Source organism: Pleurodeles waltl, chromosome 11, assembly GCF_031143425.1.
Source record: "Pleurodeles waltl isolate 20211129_DDA chromosome 11, aPleWal1.hap1.20221129, whole genome shotgun sequence".
Lineage (NCBI taxonomy): Eukaryota > Metazoa > Chordata > Amphibia > Caudata > Salamandridae > Pleurodeles > Pleurodeles waltl.
Window position 1 is genome coordinate 354,593,318 of NC_090450.1, and position 24,880 is coordinate 354,618,197.

General features: G+C 44.1%; 1 protein-coding gene across 2 annotated transcripts in view; it reads right to left on the reverse strand.

Moving 5' to 3' along the window:
- The window catches only part of CROCC2 (ciliary rootlet coiled-coil, rootletin family member 2), an 878,259-nt gene that overhangs the window by 442,142 nt on the left and 411,237 nt on the right, over positions 1–24,880 (reverse strand). For both annotated transcript variants that reach the window (XM_069213663.1, XM_069213664.1), the window contains one exon: positions 21,466–21,600. In XM_069213663.1, coding sequence (XP_069069764.1) covers positions 21,466–21,600 — 135 coding nt within the window. The remainder of the gene's footprint in view (positions 1–21,465; positions 21,601–24,880) is intronic.

Sequence of the window (24,880 nt, forward strand, 5' to 3'; positions counted from 1 at the left end):
AGAAGCTCCGAAGAAATCTCCCGTGGGTCGACGGAATCTTCCCCCTGCAACCGCAGGCACGAAAAAGCTGCATTACCGGTCCCTTGGGTCTCCTCTCAGCACGTCGAGCGAGGTCCCTCGAATCCAGCGACTCTGTCCAAGTGACCCCCACAGTCCAGTGACTCTTCAGTCCAAGTTTGGTGGAGGTAAGTCCTTGCCTCACCTCGCTGAGCTGCATTGCTGGGAACCGCGACTTTTGCAGCTACTCCGGCCCCTGGGCACTTCCGGCGGAAATCCTTTGTGCACAGCCAAGCCTGGGTCCACGGCACTCTAACCTGCATTGCACGACTTTCTAAGTTGGTCTCCGGCGACGTGGGACTCCTTTGTGCGACTTCGGGTGAGCACTGTTTCACGCATCCTCGTAGTGCCTGTTTCTGGCACTTCTCCGGGTGCTACTTGCTGCTAAGAGGGCTCCTTGTCTTGCTCGACGTCCCCTCTCTCACCCGGTCCAATTTGCGACCTCCTGGTCTCTCCAGGGCCACAGCAGCGTCCAAAAACGCTAACCGCACGATTTGCAGCTAGCAAGGCTTGTTGGTGTTCTTTCGGCGGGGAAACACTTCTGCACGACTCTCCACGGCGAGAGGGATCCGTCCACCAAAGGGGAAGTCTCTAGCCCTTTTCGTTCCTGCAGAAACCTCAGCTTCTTCTGTCCAGTAGAAGCTTCTTTGCACCCGCAGCTGGCATTTCCTGGGCATCTGCCCATCTCCGACTTGCTTGTGACTTTTGGACTTGGTCCCCTTGTTCCACAGGTACCCTAGATCGGAAATCCACAGTTGTTGCATTGTTGGTTTGTGTCTTTCCTGCATTATCCCTCTAACACAACTTCTTTGTCCTTAGGGGAACTTTAGTGCACTTTGCACTCACTTTTCAGGGTCTTGGGGAGGGTTATTTTTCTAACTCTCACTATTTTCTAATAGTCCCAGCGACCCTCTACAAGGTCACATAGGTTTGGGGTCCATTTGTGGTTCGCATTCCACTTTTGGAGTATATGGTTTGTGTTGCCCCTATCCCTATGTTTCCCCATTGCATCCTATTGTAACTATACATTGTTTGCACTGTTTTCTAAGACTATACTGCATATTTTTGCTATTGTGTATATATATCTTGTGTATATTTCCTATGCTCTCACTGAGGGTACACTCTAAGATACTTTGGCATATTGTCATAAAAATAAAGTACCTTTATTTTTAGTATAACTGTGTATTGTGTTTTCTTATGATATTGTGCATATGACACTAAGTGGTACTGTAGTAGCTTCACACGTGTCCTAGTTCAGCCTAAGCTGCTCTGCTAAGCTACCATTATCTATCAGCCTAAGCTGCTAGACACCCTATACACTAATAAGGGATAACTGGGCCTGGTGCAAGGTGCAAGTACCCCTTGGTACTCACTACAAGCCAGTCCAGCCTCCTACAGCCCTTTTCAAGATGATGGTCCTGCCGAGGCTCCTGTATATCTTTCAGAATTTTCCCCTGCCGATCCCTTGCTCCCGGTTAAGGACTCTCAAAAACGCCACTGGCCAGTTCCTGTGGAGGGGTGCCAGACACCGAGTAGCGTCCCACCACTGTAGGAGAGGAACATATGACGGAGGCCTAGGTGCAGCAGACCCCTACTTGTACTATCTAGCCACCCAGCTCATAGTGATTCACAACTGGTTTAATGGAGGATGGGGGGACTCGGTGTACCGAGTGGAACTTGAGATCTTGGGGTTTCCACACATCCTAGGAATACTATATGGGAAACCCCTCCCCCGGGGGGAAGGGAGAGGTGACCAGAGCGACTTCTTGGCATGGCGCGCAGCTTTAAGACACACCCGATGGAACGCCACGATCACACACCAGACCCCCTTATGGGCAGGGAGATGGCTAAACGCGATAGCGTCATTGGAGGGATTCACAGACTGGGACCGGCTAGCATTTCCTTGGTGGGTGATGTGTGGAAAGGTGAAACAATGAAGTCCTTCCGTGACATGCAGATAGATTTCCAACTAACTCAGACACAGTTCTTCAAATACCTTCAGCTCAGACACGCTCTGAGGGTCCACTTACCAACCACCGGCCCCCTGCCTGAATTCAACCCTCTCGAGACAAAACTACTCATGGGTAACCGGCAGTGGAGGGTTCGAGGGGGGGGGCAGGTATTTCCCAAATATATAAAATGCTAATTAACAATGCTCCCGGAGACCTGAACTCCATCAGAGTAAGGTGGGTGTCTTGGGTGGGGGGCCTTAGAGGATTCGGAGTGGAGGGAGGCTCTGATGGCACCCAGGGAGTTGGCGGTGTCGGCTAGACTCCGCGCCGTGCAATTCTACTACTTGCACGGAGCTTACCTACTACCGTCCAGACTGCACCGTGCAGGTCTGCGCCCCTCCACCCAATGCCCATGGTGTGGGGGTGGCCCTGCCGACTTCTTCCATATGGTCTGGTCCTGTCACGTGATAGATATTCTGGGATGGGGTATTCACGGAGATCGGGCCGCCCTGGGACAGGAGGTTCAAAGGTCTGCTAAGTTGGCCCTGCTGGGGGTGATGGAGGAGATGGGAGGCCCACGAGCGAAACGAGCCCTGGCCGCTTCGGCCATGCTGGTCGCCAAAAGAGACATTGCTGCTACCTGGATCTCCCCTAAGGGCCCATCAATTCAAAAGTGATGAAAACGTGTTGATGGGTGTGCAAACCAAGAGAAAGTGGTATATGAATCTAGAGGATGCCCCCAGAAATTTGAGAAAAATCTGTGGGTGATGGATGGTTGTATGATCATAAAATGGACAGAGGATACAAACATGGTTGTGGTAACGGAGCTTACGTTGGATGTCCTTGTCAGTCAATATCCATGTTCAAACTGTCGCCGGTGGCGGCCTGTCGCTAGAATGTATTGCCCTGTAATTGTCCGCTGCTCTTTCTACCTGCTTTGTCTGAAGTTTTTGATGCTCTTTAAAAACAATAAAAATGTGTTTATCAAAAAAAAGAACCAACTTCGAACTTTCCAACTCCACAACCCCAGAACAAAAAGTGAACTCACTCCCATTTAACCAGCAAACATGTCAACATCCATGCATTCAACATATGCATAGCTTGTGAATGGGAGGGGTGCCCTTTGCCAGGTGTATTCCAGCATCACTACACACCATCAGGATATTAGAAGCTACATTACATCAGCCAATCTCACCCCAATCCGCAATTATCACCACCATGTAGGGGGTATCTTACAGCCAAGTGGTGTCAATTCTGGATCCGCTCCCCCATCAAATCAGTTTAATATTATTTCATCTGCCGTTCTGGGGGTAATCTGTGGGAGGGGAATGTCAAAGTAGTGGGAACTCGTTGAGGCACGGTCTGATTTAGAATGCCCTGGGTCCTCGTCTCTTAGCTGTGATTGGGGGGTGGGCCCCAATCCGCTGATGGCCACCACCACCTCCACTACTTTCTGGCATTCTTTTAGTGCCTGAAAACGAGATGGGAATGTTCTTGTGCTAGTTTTCAATTACTTTTTCTGAGGTTGCCATGCTTCTTGTCAGGTGTTCAGGTCGGGATCGTTCTCCTTTTGGGGGAGTTGCTCAATCCAGTCCCAGATCTGAGGTGGGGAAGTGAAAAACTGTACCACACTGTTGCACCTGATGCAGAGTCGAGCAGCGAACATCATGGAAAATATGTGATACCCAATTTCTGAAGTTGTTTCTTAGAGCCTGTAAAGGACTCCCACTGCTGTTGAACTGCTTTAGTAAAGTCAGGGAAAATCATGACTTTCCTATTTTCCACTATGAGTCCTCCTTAAATCTGGGCCTGGGCAAGTATATGATTTCGGTCTCTAAAATGTAGTACCGTGGCTACGACAGGGCAAGTCCCCGCTCCGGTCGGTGGTATTCTGGAAGGTACACGTTAGGCTCGTTTGTGCTCACTGAATGGGGAGAGGCCCTCTGGAGTGAACACTGAGCGAAGCCCCCTTCCCAGGTAGGTGATCATATTTGTACCCTCAACGTGCTCAGGGAGCCCAATAATGCAGAGGTTATTGCGTCTTGCCCTATTTTCTGCATCTTCCCCTCACCTTCACCCAGCCCCCCCCCCCCCATTCCTGCCAGCCAGGCCCCCACCTGTGTCTTTCTTCATTCCTGGCTTGCCCATCTCTGCTTCTTCCTTTGGTCTAGATCACAACTCTCACGTGAGCCCAGTGTGTTTAAAGAGGTGTTTTTAGCTTTTCTGGAATGCAATTTTAATCTCCTTCTGCTGTTCTCTTCTCAGTGGGGGTCATCCCCCCTATCCTGCCACGTTGTGGGGGTGCTGGTGGTCTGGAAGGTCCCTGTGTGTAACGTGCCACTATTTCTAGGTGTCTGAGTGTCTGCCAATTGTGGTGAGTCCTCCACATGTGCTCTCAGGCTGGCAGTTTAGCCCTCCAGTGTTTATTACACTTTCACTGCCCGCAGCACTGCCCAATTCTAGTAGTTTAGGTGTGCCAGCCGTTTCTTGCCATTTCAACAGCCCTCTGACAGTTCTTAGCAAATAGGAGCATGCTTATAGGCCCCTGCTCGCCTGTGGGGCCTATGCCATATTGCATGTTTGAGTCACTGTGCCCGTCACAGCTCTCCCTAAGCAGCACACATGTCCATGGTCCTTCGGTGCTATTGAGTGCCTGGTGCGCGATCCTCTAATCCCCTAGCCTCCCTCCCAGCAAGGTCTGCCAGTTCCAAGTCCCGGGGTCCCCTGCCATGTCAGCGCTGATAGGGAACCTCTTGTAGTCCCATATTGCTCTCTTCTCAGGAGACCACTCGCTGGCCGTGCCTGTAAATACACCTTGGTCCCTCGCAGCTCCGCTCTCCCACCACCTACCCGACCCCTCACTTCCAGGCTCCACTTCAGCCTCTGCAGAGGTCCTTCGGTGTGCTGTCATGCTGGTCCTTCACGCGGTCAGGTCTTGCTCTGCTGCAATAGTTGTGATGTTGGCGGACATGTTTTATGAAACTGTGCACAGCTCACTGCCATTTTGAGATGCTGCCACATGGCCGGCATGGTCTGTCCTGTGTATCCCTCACCGCAGGGCTCCCCAGCACACTGGGAACAGCAGCAGTGTAGGGAGGATGTCCGCTATCCTCCACACTATAGTTTTATGGGGCAAAATTAGCAGTAGCTTGCAGGATGGGTCCAGATGGCAGAGCTGTGTCGGGAGCACCGTGAGTTTGCATCCAATCACATTGGCACCAAGTCACCGCCCCCACCCCCCAAAAAAGATCATTACCAAAGTTAAGTAACTTTTCCTCTGATGGATACTTCTACCTGCAGATTCCTAATCTTTGACCAGATTCCCGATCGATATTCCTCTAGGAGTTAGGTCTGAAGGGAAGGGAATCCTGTACAACAGAGTAAGGGAAATGGCCATCTCTCGCATGAAGAGAAGCCATGTTGCCGCCTTACAAATGTCCATGACCGGCACATATTGTGGGGTTATTTTAGAGCTTTGCATGGGCACATTTGTTTTACCTCTGGGTCAGAGGCCTGTGCCTTTTCAACTAGTTGCATTTCATTTTATTCCATTTATTATTTTAGCAAAAGCCTCATTTTAGCTATGCTGTTTTTTATTTTTTATCAGTTGCCTTTCCATTCAAAATTTATTATTTTTTTTGCATGACATTTCATCTTGTGCACAACCCACTGCTGTACAGGATAATTTACAAAGTACTGCTGGTCCAAAGAGTACAATGACTACCCTACACAGAAAATATATTTTATCACGCCAGGGTAGTTCTCAGAACAACACATTTTATTGTAAAAGTACAGACTTCCCCTAACTAGGTTAGATGATAACATTCCAGCCAGTCATCCATCCTATGCTGTACCATGTAGTTGCATTGCTGCTAGACTTGGCCACGCTGTTCCAAACACATGGGAGGACTGCCAGCAGGCCAACAGGCTACCCCTCTGCTCATTAACCAGGTATGGGTGTGGGTCTTGCTTGCATAGACCAAGAACAGGCAGGTTAGGGCTAACACCGCTTTTGCTCTCATGTAGATTTTTAGTAGCGCAGGTAGGGATTTTAGATTCACTAGTGTGATGTAATGTTGGGACTTTATTATTATTGTGAAGGAAAATGAGAAACAGATAATGTGTTTTATTTTCCCAATAACTCCAATTCTTTCCTCATTACATAGAATGCAGTAGCTTCAATGAAATATATTGAATCAAACCCTGCTTCTCTTTGTCTTTTGTATGTATGAGACTTTTCTAACTGAGGGAAAGGGGTAAGATCTGTTCCACCATGACTTCCCTGAGAAGTTAGAGTGACAATCACCATCATGAGGCTGCCACTAATCATCTTTACCTCTGGGTTTTGGTTAGGTACTGCTAGCTAGCTGAAAGGGTTAGGCCGACAGCTGCCAGATGGAGTAGGATAAGACTCCAACACGTGGTGGTGCTGCAGCCCGAGTCCAGCAGTCTCATCACCAAGACGAGAGTCCAACGACATGGCACCCCCAACATTGGCAAGGCACTTACTTTACAGATCTCCTAAGTATCTCTGTCTCATTACATGCTAAAGGCACCCTAATAACCTTATACAGAGACGCCCTTGGTATTAGGGAATATCCTCCTCAGCTAGACAGGTAGTACCTATTCTAGGCTGTAGGTTGTTCAAACTTGAACCTTAAAAAAGGATTTTCCCAAATTGCTGTTTCTATCTCTGAACTGACTATTTGTTAATTATGGCAGGACCTAAACAGATAGCAGTTTCAGCAAACATGTGACAACCTCTCACACAACATTTATTAAATCATGGGCTCATCTCTAAAGATGGGGAGGTCACATTCACAGTAGAAGCTCACAAAGCTTACAGAACTGATTTTATTTTTATTCTTGGGTCCCCATTCCAGCAGGAGATGGGAACACACACATTTCACAATTACACTGTGGCAAATGCAGCTGCACAATACAGACAATATGCGTATTTAGAAATACGACTATCGTTTCAAGAACACCATAATTTGGTTGATGGTGCCCTACCACACGTTGAACTAAATGTCAGACAAGGACCATTAGCTAGTGACGGTCCTACATTGCCAGAATAAGCTACTTATACACAACACCCTAATGTGGGTACCATGGCAGTAACGCAGGTACGCAGCTTACATAACAAATTAATTAGTAGAACTATATAGGCGCTTAATACAATTCATAATGTGGACTTTAAACAGTGCCCTAGCAAGGGCTGTTCCAGCGCAACCACATTTAGCTACAGCAGGAATAAATCCTGCGACTGTGCATTCAATGATGGGCAAGGTACCCACCAAATGTGAAGAAATTCCATTTTTGTTAGCACAAAAAAATAAGCGCTTTGGAAGCAGTGTTTCCCCCTATGGGACCCCAAGATAAATATAAAATTCTCACAGCGTGCTTGCCTTTAGGATGGTTCCTTCAGTGGACAACCGTGCCATTTGGGGTCAATAAACAATTTACCATGGTCTAGTTTTTGTTGTGCTTTATACTACTGCACACAGTATACCGACACTTGTGAATCTTTCAGAAGTGTTAAAACAGATTCAAGATAAATGCAGGGCAGCCCAGTACTTGGGGATGCAATTAATGGGCAATTTCGCCACAGTGTCCTCAATTATATTAAGCAATTCAAAAGGAGAAGCAATAGCATTGGCAGTACGCCAGTTGCTCCAGGATATTCCTCAACAGTAATAAGAACGCAAGCTGCCAAAGATAATCTCTGAAACCTATGATAGTATAGGTAGGGATAGTCTGGGAGCTAGACCAGGTAAACCTCAACTGCAAGGTAAATCCAATAAGGATTCCACCAAACAAGCTCAAAAGGGCTCTAAAAATGCTAAAATTTTTAAAAAACAAAATAAAAATTATAAAAAAGGAGGAGAATCTCTGCGTTTGGCACCCTCAGAGAAACAATACAGGCTTAGAAATAGTATCTAAACTTGATAGATACCAATATACTGACATGTGCCAATCTTGTTCCTTTCAGGACTCACCAGAAAAACACAGTGAGAGAGGAGTGCGGTCAGACCACCGAAACAAGTACGTCAAACAGAGAAAAGAGTCACAACACTCATCTGAAGTTTCAATCAAAAAGGAAGAGAAACTTCCACAACAGAAACTCCAATTTAAAAAGAAAAAGGGTATGGCCATCTGAGAGAAAAATGCGGCACATATTGAGAACTTTACTGAAGAACAGGACATGGGCAGTGACTGGCCAGAATCTTCAAGAGCTTCTGGATGCGACAGCAACTAATGATTTTCTTGAAGTTGAAACTGCAGATAGGTGGAATCTCCCCACCCGACAGGGTTTGCAAACTGAAAATACAAATAAAGGACGACAGAGTGAAAAATTAAAGTTATATTTTAGGGATGATTAACATTTAGTTATGACATCCTCCTAGCAGAAAGAGATTGGCTACCTGAATTTGTTAGTAATCTCCCACGAGGTGAAGAAGTAATTTTGCCTTCTTTCTCAGTCCCTGTATTAGGTACACTTAAATAATCGTAGGCTGTAGATTGGGTATTAGATTGCGTATTAGCACAAGCCTCAGCACTGTACCGCAACCACATAGGGTGGGATAAATATTCCCCCTACGATGTAATACCAATTAGGTCAACACCACTGGTTCTACCACAATACTGTGAGAGGAATACTCACAACTCGAGTACCAGGGAGTAATTGGACCCTCTATATTTCTAATGAATAACACTTTTCTACAGAAGCTAGGCTGGACCATTCATACAGAATAGTCTCAGAAAATAGACACTTTAACAGTCATACTCACACATTTGCAATACAAAATGCACATAGCACAGCACTTAACAATTGGTGCACAAAAAAATACAAAACAACCTTGGATAGTTCCAATGTTTTTTTTCTGACAAAATCTAGCACCTGAAAGTCGGGATTTCAGTGCCTGCAATGCACCTGGCTCTCAAAGAAAATGTTGCCGACTCCCACAGGGGTATTAGAACAGTCCAAGATTGTTCTCAGCCCGTATAACATCAATATTACATGATATTGACCCTGAAGCTTTGTCTTATGTTGATGATATTTACTTTACAGATGATGACCTCAGAAAACACCTTAATGAGTGGAGAGCATTGTCAGGGATTTGCTGAATTGGGCTGCAAATTTAATTTTAAGAAGACAAAAAATTGCCTTTCTAAAGTGTCCTATTTTGGGATACATTTATCAGATGAAGGAAAAAATCTGGCACCACACTTACTAGACACGTGCGCACAGTTAAAGCCACTTAACACCATCAAAAATGCTACAATCACTGCTGGCCTTTTTTTCCAATGTTGACAGAACTTATATTCCAGATCATGCACAACGCATAAAACTTTATGACTTAATACGTCCAGATTTTTCAGGCAAACATTGGACACCTCAACATACATACATTCTCAGAGCACTGAGACAGGAAATGCTTGAGGCAAATTTGGTCATTAGAATAATTGCTGGTGCCATTGGGTTCACCTATGTAACTTTCAATGAGGGTGACACCATCCCTATAGCATACAAATAATACATTCTAATGCTGAACAGTGTTTTGCTCCCACTGAAAATATTCTGGTTGCTGTTCAGATGGCTGTCATAAAAGAGACCTCTGGCCCTTGACAAAGGCATTATTGTTGTTACCCCAATACCAGCCGTTGAGGCTGTTACCAAAGCAAGCTAGCATACCGGACGCAAAAGCATTACATCCACATTGGATGCAATGGGCAACATCTCTGACGGCCACTGATGTTGATTATGTTTTTGAACCAAAACTACAGATACAAGAATTCCTACAATATGAACTTGAATACCCAATGCCTACAAATGTTTTGTCTCTTGAATACCGGATCATCATTTACACTGATGGTTCAGCCCAACTCGCTGTAGGTACTAAACCTCAATGCGCAGCCTTGAGCTAGGTGATGAAGGATGGTACTTTCCTCCCTCAAAATACACTGCACAATTAGCAGAGCTTAAGGCTCTGATTTTAATACTGAAACATATGGATCCTGAACATTCAACATTGATTGTGTGTGATCTGTACTACTGTGTCAAGTCCTTCAATAAATATGTGCATTATTGGTGCCAAAATGGGTTCACAGATTCTAAAGGGAACACTATCAAACTAATGTTTGTGGTGGAGGGTAGCAAATCTTAAAGACAAGCTACCAAAGGCCCATGTAGTCCGTACCCTGGATCACCAACATGTTGGATTACATGTTGTGGTAAACACTTTGGCCGATGAGGCTTCTGTTGCTCTGATTACTCGTTCTCATACAGGACTACATGAAGAAACACTAGCTGCTGTGAAGGCTTTGGCCAACAGCAAGCCCTTCCCAAAGGCATATCCTGCCAAATGTTCCCACCACTTAAGTGCCCAACATATTGCATTTGCAACAATACCAGGGTTGGGTGACAGTGTGATCCTCAACCAAGACTAGAGACTACATCCTATCAAAGCAGCGCATGATGGTTGCTTTCTGCCCATGCAGGTGTGGCAACTACTATTTCATTGCTTCAAAAATGCTACTGGTGGCCTGGTCTGTACAAAAAGGCCAAATAGTATGTCCTTTGTTGTGACATCTGTCACCAAATTAAAGAGTCCACAGTTAAGCACCCTCTGCAGACACCTCTCTTGGTTTCCAACAGACCACTTCAATGCATGTGCTTGGACCACGACATAGGAATCTGCGGAAGAGCCCTAGAATGGTTCCACTCCTTCCTTTCCGGAAGGATGCAGAAGGTCAGACTCCTGCCCTACACCTCCAGACTCAGAGCAGTCAACTGCGGAGTACCCCAAGGATCCTCACTGAGTCACACACTGTTCAATGTATACATGGTCCCTCTTGCTGCCATCGTCAGAAGCCACGGTATGAACATTGTATCATATGCCGATGACACACAACTCATCATTTCCCTCACCAAAGACCCGGGACACAGCCAAAAGGAACTTCCACTCGGGAATGGAAGCCGTAGCCACATGGAAGAGCGAAAGATGCCGCAAGCTCCACTCCGACAAGATGCAGCTCATTATCTTCGGAAACGCCACCTCAGCTTGGGACGATTCATGGTGGCCCACATCCCTCAGGCCCCCGTGCCCATCTAGCACACCCACAACTTAGGAATCATCCTCACCTCTTCCCTATCCATGACCCGTCAGGTAAACTCTGTCACCTCCTCCTGCTGGCACACACTCCGCAAATTCCAGAAGATCTTCAGATGGTTCCCAGCAGACTGTCGCAGGACAGTCACCCACGCCTTAGTTTTGAGCAAGCTCGACTACGGCAACGCCCTCTACGTCGGTACCTCAACTAGGAACATCAAAAAACTTAAACTCATCCAGAACACTGCCACCAGATTCATTTTGGACCTCCCTCGCCGATAACACATTTCATAACACCTGAGGACCCTCCACTGGCTACCGGTCGAGAAGCGAATCACCTTGAAGCTTCTCATCCACAAGTACAAGGCCATACACAACGCAGGACCAGCCTACCTGAACCACTGCGTCTCCTTCCACACCCCGCCAGATCCCTCCACTCAGCCCAGATGGCCCTGGCCACCATCTCTCGCATTTGCAAAACCACAGCCGGAGGACAATCTTTTACCTACACTGCAGAGAAGAGCAAGAACAACTCCACCCCTGCACCTCAGACAAAGCCAACTATCTTCAGAAAGAACCTCAAGACGTGGCTCTTCGGATGAGCCCCCTCACATTGCCCCCTAGCGCCTTGAGACCCTCACGGGTGAGTAGCCACACTTTACAAATACTGATTGATTGATTGACCATTGTGGTCCCTTGCAACCTGATGGTGCATACAAATATATCTTAGTAACTGTTGATTCACGTTCTAGATTCCTATGGGTATGGCCATATCGATCAGCTGATGCTCAAACTGTTATCAAAGATTTGCAAGTCTTCATCTGGACATATGCTGTTGCTGCATCCCACACAGGCCAGGTCCCTGCTTTTGCCTTCAGGTCATTCAGGGACACCATGGTGAGGTTGGGTGTCCAACTGCAATTCTCATCTCCCTATCATCCTGAAGGAAATGCGATTGTGGAGCAGAAAAACCAAGACTTAAAGCAATCTTTAACAGCTAAAGTATTTGGTACAGGTTGTAGTTGGCTGTACTACCTGTATGGAGTCCAGCGAGCACTAAATCTGCCTAAAAGGTCATTGGGGGGGCAGACATCATACAAAGTCCTGTACGGGACACCTATGTATGTCCCAGATATTGATGGTACTGGTGCGGTGGCGGCAGAAGCACCTTTTGACATAAATGAATGCGTCACTGTCTTGCAGGAAGTACACCAGTTCAGTGATGAAAAATTAATCTGCACATGCTGCCACCTTGGGAATGAGGGATTTGCAAACAACATCCACCAGCTGGATTCCTAAAGTTCGGGATCTAGTGCGTGAAAAAATTGCTGGAAAAAGGAATTTGGCCCAGCATATAGTGCACCCGTTCCAGTCCTGGGAATACATAGTACCAGAACTGTTATTTTACCACTGCTGCCTGGTTCTAAAGAAAACCGCTTCATTTCAATTGACAATGTCAATTTGGACCATGTGGCCAGTCTCGCACAACTCCCGACTCCTGGGTAGATCCCATACCCCTCTCACTGCCCATCAGGGTGTGCCTCTACAACAACTAAACAATGATGAAGAAACTTCCCAGAGCTTGGGGAGGGTAGAAAATTATCTTTCATTTGTTCCTGTTACCACATCAACGAAAAGAAATGTCCAAAATTCTGATTTGTTATATTCAAATTCAATACAAACGGATGGAATTGTTTACTATGAACCACTGAGGGATTTATCTGCCAGTTTGCCTTCACCTGCACTGGCTCCAGTATTTGCAAGAACTGCTTCTGGTTATTTTACCACCATCAACAATTCATTTTCAAATTCTTCAGCGTCTTCTGAAGTACCTCTATCAAGAGCATATAAGCTTAACTATCAAATTTGTCCTCTGAATTATCTGTGGATTCTTTTGACTTTGCATGCCTTCCTTCTCTAGATTGGTTTTGTCATTGTTTTCTTTTTGCTGATACATGATAATGATCTACTTGAATGCTCTGCTGTGGTACTGGTTTTTGAGATTTTAAAACCTTACCTATCCTCACACAAGGTCCGAAGAAACTTGTCCCTAGTGAACATTTCTGCTGTTCCAATACCTGATGGGATTGTTTGGGATAAAGTACAGTTCCATATCTTTGGTCCTACGGAAATGATTCAAATTCCATATGTATACAAAGTTTCTATGAAAGATAATATAATACCAGGAGTTGTGTCTGATGATAGGGATGTAAAAACAGTTGATTCTATGCTTTCTGAGTTTGCATACTACACTGTGTTTGAAAGCAAAGATGTTTATCAAACAACTGCAAGTTATGGAGAAATGTTATGTTACCATTATCACGGACATTATTCTCTACACAAAGCCAGCACACAGAGAACTGTTTACATCTACACACAACTGGAACATTGTCAGACCCACCAGTGGGGAGTTCAAAAACATAAGTAGAAAAGTTTTTCTATTTTACTGGGCATAATGTTAAAATGTTGAGTGTTGTTTTAAATTGCCACCTTCAAAATTGTTGAACTTTTTATTAACTGATACCAAATCGACTTATTCTAATTTCTTTGTTTCCCAGTTGGCTGTAGAAATCTATGAATATTAGTTGAAATCGATTGACTTAAAGAGTGTGTGGGTAACTAGGGATTGTCAAATACAGGGAAGCGAAGCTTTCTTTAGAACATGTCTTATTCCGATACAAACCATATTTCTCAATGAAACAGAACAACAAACAAGTTGCTTAGACTTAGCAAAAATTAAAGAATTAAACAAGTCCAGTATTCACTCACCAGCTAAATTCGAAAATTGGCACAAGATTTTAAATGTCACAGGAAAACAGCTCAAGGGGTGGGATACTTTTAGGTCTTAACGGGTGGTTACTGTAGCCAGAGGACACAAACTATTGTCATGCGCATTTTGTAAACTGCACAAGGGGTTTTAGAGCAGGCGGACCTGACCCTTGTTACATCACCGCACAACATTCTGATATTGTCACCACATATAGCGTGGGTAAACTATGTCAACAATGGTCAAAAACATCCACACTAACAGCCGTTAGAGAACACCCTAGTCCCCTGTCAGAAGAAAAAGACTTACAAGATTTCTTGTTTGGTCCGTGAAAGCAGCGCTCAAAATGTTTCTTATATGCAAAATCTAATAAAATATGGATGATTTCCAAAAAAGGAATTAGCCGCCAGGTTACGGAAAATAGATCAAGAAGCTCTGGCCTTTGTCAATAACATATCAACACATTTTCCAACCACATTTACACCCTAAACAACATTGTCTCATCTGCAATTGACATTATTTAAAATAGCATGTACTTTTTACATCATGGACAAAGTCAGCTTAGGTCCGTTATGCAGTTAGGTTGGACGTTACAAGTTCTGAAAAGTGGCTGCGTGCCCTGGCAACATGTCAACTCCAGGGACTTGTTTGCCGCATTTAATTTGACACGGGAACAACATAAAATGGCTAAGAAAGAAGCAACTTACATTATGCTTAACATCTAAAAGTTAGAGGAATTGCCTTTTACTGTGGCATAAATACCATCTGCAGTTTAGTTAATACGTTGGATTATTAATTTGCCCATTTCAAAATTTAAATTTACCTCATGCTTAAAACACATTCCAGTAGGCAGGTTTGAGTGGCTAGGAGACAGTTACATACTCAAGGTGTGGGAGCTACCATTTACACAGAAATGTTTCAATGGCATAAAGGAGGTCTTTCTTAGTGGCAGCGAATGTGAGACTTCTGTGAGCCATTAGATGAGTTGTAAACAGCTGTCCTTGCACAAAGCATGTAATGCTTCAGTAGTAAATTTAGCTTGCTATCTGACAGATGTTCCTGTTCCTTCGATTCGCCCAGCTTTCTAGGTGCTTTCAAATGCGTGTTATGTGATGGCGAACGATGAAAGCTGTTGTGGTATGCAGGCCGCATTGCCTACACGGTTTCAGTCTCCAAAATTGTGACTTGTTGCCCCCCACCAGCACGTGAGAGACAAAAATAGCAGACACATGGCCTCATATTGCTACGTCTAATGTAAATTTTGACATGCTGAGCAGGCTGAAGACTTTGGTTTCAAAATCACATGGCACTTTCATCTGCCGTCGAGACCTATGATCTCCAAGTAGCAAGGTCGTCTGCAGAGATGCAGTCACCTTTCAAATACTGACTTTCCAAAACATGTTGGTGAATTAATTTGTCACATTTTTAATGCATCTACCACCACTGAGATTGTATGCTTTAAGGCTGTTGGTTCTGTTTTTTCCAGGACCATTCAAACTATTTGGCGTAATACCTTTAGCCATACATTCACTATTTACGAGTGTCTTTAGGGGATTCCCAATAACTTTGGCATTGATTGGCGGTATTCCGCGGTTGCTGATTTTCATTTGCATGGCTGCCCCATCACAACAAGGAGCAATGGTGGTGCTTTCACCAGCCCTACTGTGTTGTGAACGCATGATGCAGTACTTTAGAGTACCACTCCTGGAAGAACTGGAGTTGAACTGGTCACGGTCCTTCAGACCAGCTCTGAATTGCCTGCAGCCTGTCTTTCGATGCTTGTGTGCCCATTCGAACATACACCAGAAGTGTGTTTTGCTCTGCAGCTCAAACCGTCTTTGGATGCGAGTCTGCTGGTGTTCTCTATGAGGGTTCATTGTCAGACGTGTCCATTGAGAATGTGATTGCTGCAGGATGCTTCCTCTAAGCCCCCTTTGTGGATTGTGTGGCTCCTTGTGCTATAACACCTGGCACTGCACGGAATGCTGCCTCTTCGGCCAGACCTATGGCTGAAGCAATGGAACATTAGTGCTCCTTTGCTATCCTTGCCAACGAGCTGTTTAACTTATTCTCTGCCGGAGTGGGTTCTTTCTTGTATTTCATCACCATTGATGATATTGGTGAGTTTTTGTGGGACCACGACTATTGTTGAACATTGATATTTGGCCTCAATTCACAACATTTCCTTGTTAAAAATTCTAAATTGACCATTTCAGTTCAGCTCGACTGTGGTTTATCCTACTTGTCAACATGGACATTTTATCTCCTACAGACATTTTAGTCTGCTTTTAATTCGTAGTTTAGATAAAGGTATTTTATTGTAGCCTTTTTAGATTTGACCTCTGCACTCTTGCACTGACAATGGGGATGGTGTTGTGGGGTTATTTGAGTGCTTTGCATGGGCATATTTATTTTAGCTCTGGGCTTCAACCCTTTGCCCTTCCACCTAGCTGCATTTCATTTTATTCCCTTTACTATTTTAGCAAAAGCTTCAATTTAGCGGTGCGGTTTTATTATTTTTATCATTGCCTTTGCATTCAGAATTTATTTGTGCGTTTGTATGACATTTCATCACGTGCTCAGACCAAGGCTGTACGAACCTGTACATGATATTTTACAGTGTATTGCCAGTACCAAGAGTTCCATTACTACCCTCCACAGAAAATACATTTTATCACATCAGGGCAGTTCTCAGTACAAAACATGTTTTATTATGAAACAACAGACTGCCCCTAACCAGGTTAGAGGGGAACATTCCAGACAGCCGTCCTATGCTGTACCATGATGTTGCATCGCTGCTAGAATTGGTCACATAATTCCAAACATTTTGGAGGACTGCCATCAGACCAACAGGCAAACCCCCAGCTCATTATCCTGGTATGGGGGCAGATTAGGGCTAACACTGCTATTGCTCTCATGTAGATTTTTAGTTGTGCAGGTAAGGATTTTAGATTCACTAGTGTGACATAATTTTGGGACTTTTTATCTGTTTCTCATTTTCCATCACAATGATAATAGTGCAGTGTTCATTCTCCTAATAATCACAATTCATGCCTCATTAAGTAGAATGCAGTTGCTTCAATAAAATATATAGAACCAAATCCTTCTTCCCTTTGTTTTCTGCACATATGAACCTTATGTAACTGAGAGCAAGGTGTAAGATCTGTTCCACCACAACTTCCATGAGAAGTCAGAGTGTCATGTGTCAGGCTGCCACAACTCACCTTTACTTCTGGGTTTTGGTGAGGTGCTGCTAGCTAGCAGAAAGGGTTAGGCCAAAAGTTGCCAGACTGTGTGGGATAAGACTCAGTCCCTCACACGCGGTGGTGCTGCCGCCTGAAAACAGCAGTCTCGACCCAATGACAAGAGTCCTGTGACACACACCTCTAGCCAGCTTCACTGGAGAAGACTTTGTCCTGGTGGAATAGGCTCAGATCCCTTCAGGCAGTTCCCTTCTCTGCCAACACTTGATCTTGAAGCACAGCAAAATCCATTGAGAAAAAATTCTCTTTTAAATTGCCTTCCCCTTTTTGTTGCCCAGGAACCCAACAAAGAGCTGGTCATATGCAGCTGATGTAAAAGCTTACCACAAAGTTGGGGGTCGAACCTATGTAACCACTCATTCTCCTTTGTCGGATGAGGTGGTAGACAGAATGTGGGCAAGGTAATAGACTGCCTTAGAAGGAATGTTAACAAAACTTTAGATAGAAAAGCGACCTTACTTTGGAAGACTAACTTGTCTGGGAAGAAACATGTGAAACACAAGCGGACATTCAAGGGCTAAAGCTCCCTAATTGACAAGCTGAGGTTATAGCTGTAAACATATTTTTAACATGACATTTCTCATATGACAACTGCAACTATGCAGGTACTCGAGAGGAGGGCCCATCAAAAAGGTCAACAGGACTGGCAGAAAGATGTTTATCAATCCTTAAAAAAAACGTACCATCGCCGAGGACTTCTACAAGGATGATTGGTCTGAGAGACAAAAAGTCAGACATAGCTGCAATGTATCCATTGACAGTGACAACTGCACAGCCATGCTGAACCAACATTGCAAATTGTAAGATATTTACCAATGTCACATTCAAAGAATCAATCCAGTTACAGGAATGTCTGATGATAAACTTGTTCCATTTCCCTGCATACACAATTTAGTGTCAACATACAAAAAAGATCAATCACATTGGGTAGAAGTTGAAAAGAACTCAGAGGGCCCTACTCCCAGGGTGGGGTCAACAGATCCATTCTGAGTAGAAGATGAAGAGGAGCACACAGGTACAAGTACCATACAGGTCTATGCACCACATCTTCAGGTCCAGTCCATGGGCCACTAAGGAGCCCCATTACAGTCCTACCCTGGCACACCTTCTCCAGAGGACTGCAACCCATAAGCACCATGCTCACATCCATTCTGACTACCTCCACCTCTTTTGTGACCTTCCCAGGTGCTTGGAAACACACAACTGTCCTCCGACACTCTAAAGACTTTCCTTTCTTTAACTTCAATTAACCATTAAATAACTGCTTGCCAGTTTATGTAAAAATATTTTCAATATTAGTGATGAGTCAATTAAACAGCAACCCAGAGCTTCTGTTCACCAGGGGGCTGCATGTAAAGGTCAGGAGGGCCACATGCGGCCCCTGGGCCGTACTTTGAGTTTCACTGATCTATACCATCTAGGTTACCTATGGTCTTTGTAGAAATACAAAACAATACAGTACAAATTTAAACCACAGAACATAGGGCCAGATTTAAGCTTTGGCAGATGGAGTACAGCCATTCAGGGCAGTGGAGAACCTTACCACTGCCACCCTGACTGGCAACTGTCCACCAAAATTAGAGACACACTGGGAATTTTCTCTTAGGGAGTATGGGCAAATATGTTTTCTGTCACTCACTGCCAAGTTTTCCTGGCAGTAACTGACAGAAAAAAATGATAACACATTGTCCACTTAAATAGAGCGGATGGTGCAATGCTCTCCCTCTGATATCCCCCTATCCATCGGCTGTTGAAGGTGGCGTTTCGATGATGGAGCAAGCAGGGACTGTCAACAGATAGCTTAGGGTCCGTCCATCCTTACATGAAACAGGTTAACAGAGTTTGGCGGCTAGGGGACTGAATTGTGTTTGCGACTAAGTAGCTTGTCCACCACACTCTAAATCAGTACCTTAGATTTTTATAAATTCCTGAGGTTGAAAGGGGCTAAATTGAAACATGGACACCTTATCGAACTGGAGATTTAGATTGCATACTGATCATATCCACATAGGGTCACTTAGACCCCAAGGTCTTCAAGCAGTTAGCAAAGCAATCATTCTGAAATGAATAGTAAAACAGAAAACAGACAGGAAAACTCCCTATCAGCAACAGAGAAAACTCTTCTGAATGTGGAAAATGATCTTAAACAAGCCTTTCATTTTTGCAGATAAAGCATATTCCCTCTGACTGGATTAATGACAATGCACAGATCATTCTTGACACACTTCAGGCCTAAGAACATTAAGTTCACTGACTCAGAATCTTGATGGCACAATGGTTCCTCTGAATGGAATCGTCCTACATGATAGTTGAGTGTCCTACATTCCCAACCCTATTTGATCAGGGGAATACAGGGAAAGTGCTTTCCAGTTTCAGTTGGATGTCAGCCCAGTGGTTGAGGCTGAGGTTTAATTTCTTTCCAAAGTCCAACACAACCAGGTGAACAAGAACGATTATTCGTAGATCTGTTATTATCAATCGGGATTAGAGCTATGGCCTTCAATTGGAAAACACCCATAACTTATTGGTGCATACCAGCTGGCATAAATTTCTGAAAGCAAAACTAGCATCTGCCCATAAAGCAAGAAAAAGAGCAAGAATCCAAATAAGCGTGTGGAGTCAAGCACCCCAGAAAGCACCACATTAACTTATGCCCCACTTCCAAGAAGAAACAAGACCTACTCCAGGCACACAGCAGGGAGAAGAACCCCAAATTAGTGGAGTACCCACAGCAAATGAGGGCAGTGCTGCCCTAATGTGAAACACCCAGTGCACTAAACAGGAGTGGCATGACCCCACCAGGCAGAACTACCAAACAGCCAAAATCAGCAGAAGAAACAGAAGTCTGTAATGTTGAGTGGTCTGTTGCGTCAATGCTACACCTACAGCCCCGATACCACAGAGGGAGTGGTGGTGGTGGGGTTTAAGGGTTAGGATAGATGGAAGAAGCTATATGGCATACAAGAGAAGATATGAACCACTGTAACATGGCTGTCCACCAATGCAGGTCCTCCATAATCCTAAACGGGCTCTGCAGGTATCAGTGTACCCCCATCCAATCCACAAAACTACAAAGCACATATAGGAGAAATAGATGCAGAAGACCGCTTATAAAATCACAGTCCCTCAGACCATCCCAAGAGGCAAACCTGAAAGGACTGCCCTGCTAGAACATGAAACAGCCACACGTCACCTAGCCTTCCACCAGCACCTTACCTGTCAAAAGAGCGCTAGACAGTGAAAGGGCACAGTATAGTGTAAAACTGAGGATACCACCACTTCAGGGTCATAGCTAAGAGCTCCACATATACTGTAGACATCCAAATATGGAGATTACCTTTATCACTTCATCCTTGTAGTTTTAAACTAACAATTTCGGTCTAACACACCTAGAAAGTCCAGCACATGAAAACCCTGTTCCATGGTCTTATACAGTCCTACAGCCAATCTAATCTATGTTAATAGGCCACGAAACACATTGTAGACAGGAAATGCACTCAGGGTGGCTGTGGATTGTGGCTTGTTGGTGAAAATGTTGGGTGTGCCATAATTAACATTATCAAAGTGTAGTATGTACAGTTTAGACAACTTTCATCTTTTTTCGAGGTGATGGCTGTGGTGTTGGCAGTCCTGAAAGTCAAATCTCACATCTTAATGGAGCCCAAGTGTTTGCCCCAGCTCTAAGAATGTTTGTCTGTTGACTCAGGAAATTAAAACACTTAACAAGTCATTTTACAGCTGCCAGAAGGATTACACTGTACCAGGGCCCTTACATCATTGCCGTCCTTGTTGTGGGATCAATGTGCTATACACGCACCAAAAGCTAACACCACAAAAAGAAATCGGGTCTGGATTTTTGTTTAAAGTAAAAGGTATTTGCTTACCGCACACAAATACTGTTGTCCTCTTCACAAATGTTTATTGGGTAAAGCATTTGTTTATAAAGAACAGAATTACTAAGGGTTGTTTATTTGTAATACTATTGTTTTTCTACAGTCAATGCATGCATTGTAAAAACAAATTCCTGGCTTTCTGGCCCCATTAATTGCAGCGTTGTTTGGGTGTTTTGGGCTTTTCAGCCAACCCTGTTGGTTTTGGGATCATCATGGTGCCTGAAAAGGCCTTGTCTACCACACAGGACAGGAGCAATATGTTAAAGTCTGAATTTTGGATATTACAAGGACGAATACATGAACGACAATCCTCTGGTTTCCTGCATTGTGATTTTCCTCAAATTTAAGTTACCAGAAGGGGGTTTGTAAGACGATGGCCTAGATGTATTATAATAAACAAGAAGTAGGCTTGATGCTCACCTTATCCTGTTCCTGGCGAGTCAAGCACTCGTGCTTTACCCGTTCCATTTCCATGTTTGCATCTGCAAGCTCCCGCTGGACTTGACTCAGTTTCTCTGACAGTATATTCTTCTCGGTCTCTTTAATAAACAAAGCCTAGAAATACAAAGTGAACGGAAAGAATAACAATTAACTTAGAGGTCAAACGGGCACTCCAACATTGGGAATTCCAAAAACCCTCAAGGGAGATGAGAATAATTTTGAAAGGACCGAGAAGACTCCAATACCTTAGGAAATGCAATAAAATCTTTCAGGGCCTCCTTCTGCCTATTAGGTAAGGAAGTAGATTGCCATCCCCTCTTTTTGATCAGAATAGATATCCTCTGCTCTGATGAAACTCAGCCCTCATTCTCTTATTGTGTTGATAACCGTCAGTTTGCAACAACGGCCTTCTTCTAGGCCCTGCCTGAGGACAATTCACACCCTGAACCAGTCTGAAGAGGTATGACCTAGACCACAGTTACAAAAGCCCACAGCAACAAGGCTAAAGTACTGGAATTTCGAAAATGCAAAAGCTTGGTTTGCTTGTGCATTTCTTAGGATTTTCCTTCTGCACCAAGTAGTATAAATACTGAACCTCTGGGCAAAGTGGGCTTAGACTGTACAGACAGCAAGGAGGAACTATATAAAAGTGCTGGGCACATATTACGAGGAGCTGAAACAATGCTGATTATGGCTCTGCCGCAGGATGAAGACAAGCCTTGATTACCTTGCAGCTGTGTTGTGTGTGAGATGAGGCACAAGCTACTCTGCAAGAAGTGATACTGTTCCAGACCACAATGCCATGTTGAGGATCTCAACATGGAGAACAGTGCAAGGCACTGAGACTACTCAACAGCTACAAGATCACATCAGCTAGGTCTGGAAAAAGTAAGCTTAATAACAATAACCGCCTAGGGATTGAGGTAAACATATTTTCCTTGATCTTTTTAATAGCTAATTTTATTGATGTTTCACGTAGAACCAAAGTTGAGACATAATACAATTTAATCCAGTTGTTCCGTAGTGTTGATTTCTTAAGCCAAAATATAATCTTCCCTAAACGTAACATTGCATGACCTACTCATATGCTTTCATTCAACAGGGGTATCACTAAGGCTCTCAAATCTCTCCATCCACCTCTCATAAATGGTCATGCTTCTTGTGGGCATCTCCTCAGTTTGTATATTTGCTTTCCCACGATACTACAGTAGTCAGGATCCACTCCAGTTTGACATTTCAGGAGCCCCAATCGCTCTCCAATTTTATGCAATGTCCCTCTTAGCTATAATTAATGCTACACATAGCATGATCTTCTGATACGTATTAATACCAATCTTATATAATATAATTAACAAGGCCACTTTCTGGGTAAGGGTGATGGTATGCTGCAGGACGTTTGAGAAGAGCTACTCTATTTTCCCCGGTTACCATTGAAGCACCCAACATCTCTATGTTGAGTGTAGGAATCACCTACATCTTCCCGACATCTTAAGCATATGGGGGACCATTCCCTACCCAATCTTCATATGTCTTGTTAGGTGTAATAAATCCTGTGAAGGCACTTAAACTGTATTACCTAAGTAAACCTATTGCAAGATGCTACACCGATCGTGCTGGGAACCATCAAAGCTGTTGCTAAGTTTTTTTATCCCACCCAATGGCATCTGATACTTCTCACCAAATGTTTGCTGTTCTAGTGGAAGATGTAGGATTTTGGACAATTTTCACCCGTATAGGAATTGTAGAACATTGCCTCAGCCCAGGACCCATCGCTCACTCTCATAGGCATAGTCAGCTCTAGTTTCAAACATCCACTCATTAGCGACCACCAAATGAGGGGCTTATGCCACCATGTCTGATATTCCCAACACACCCTCAAAAGGAGATTTACAAGCTTGGCCAAGCTGATATATTATATGAATAGAGGGTTATCTATAGGGATGAATTAAACCTGCATCATTCATCGACAATGACAGTGTACCCTTTCATAGGGAAGCAGTTTTAATCTGTAAATATATTTCTTTTTGGAACTATTCTTTTTTCACTACATCAGACAGATCACACAAAGCATTACTATAAACATTGTCAAGAAGATCACAACAAGGTGATGCGCATCATTATGTGGACTACGAAAGAGAAGGTCACTTTGCCCCCATGCCATTCACTGTGAAAATGGTGCAGGAGAGGGTACCAAAGTGTCACATGCTTTAGTTTATTTCTAAGTTTAAGATCCCTTCAGCCTTAAGTAAGGCAAGAGAGGAAGGAACACATCTCCTTCATCCTTGGTCAAGGTGAGGGGTTTTAAAATCACATACCCTGCACACTTCAGCAGTGGGGTTAAGAGAGGGGCTAAGGAAAATGTTACTTACCCAGTAGATATCGGTTTGTAGCATGTAGTGCTGTGGAGACACATGCTGTGCATACTTCCGCATCTAGAGTTGGTCTGGATATATGCAAGTTGTTTTTCTTCTAAGTCTTTTGAGTAATAGGGTTTGGTGACTCCTCCTTTGGCTAGTAATGTACATGAGTATCAGCTCCACTGTAAGATTGTTTTCAGGCACGAGGCGAGTGAGGATGGAGTGATTTGTAAAGCTTTGTAGGGTTGGATGTGCATGCAAACAATAAGTGTAAAAAAAACGTTTGAAAGATTACTGCAACAGCCACAGGTATCCTAGGAGCAGGGTGGGTGCATATGAATGTACAGCACTACATGTAACAAACACATGTCTACAGGGTAAGTAACATTTTCCATTGGAAGCGAGTGGCTGGAGTTACACATTCTGTGCATAGACTGTATAGCAGTCCTCCCTAAACCAGTGGCTAGCCTGTGGGTGTTGCAGTTGCTTGAAAGAGTGTACATAATACTGCTTGGCAAACTCTGGCCAGTTGTCTAGCTAACACATCTACACAGTAGTGCTTTGTGAAGGTATGTGGTTTAAATTAAGTAGCTACTTTGCATATTTCAACTATTGGAATGTTCTCTATAAAGGCCACGGCTGCTCTCTTTTTGCGAATGGAATGAGCTTTTGAAGGGATTCTTAGGGAGTTCTTTGCTTTGGCATAGCAGGTTGGTATACATTTGACTATCCACCTGGCAGTCCCTGATTTGGAGATGGCCTTCCCTTTGTGTGTTTTTTTTAAACCAACATACAATAGTTGTGTCTTTCTAAATGATTTTGTTCTAGCTATATATAACACAAGAGTTCTCTTTTGGCAACTAATGTATGAAGTGCCTTTTCTGCAACTGATTCTGGTTGTGGGAAAGAAAAAGAAGTTCTATTGATTGACAGGTGGAATTGTGAAACCACCTCTGGTAAAAAATGTGGGTTGGTACGAAGGACAATTTTGTCTTTATGTATGTGAAAGAAAAGTTCTTCTAAAGTTAAAGCTTGGA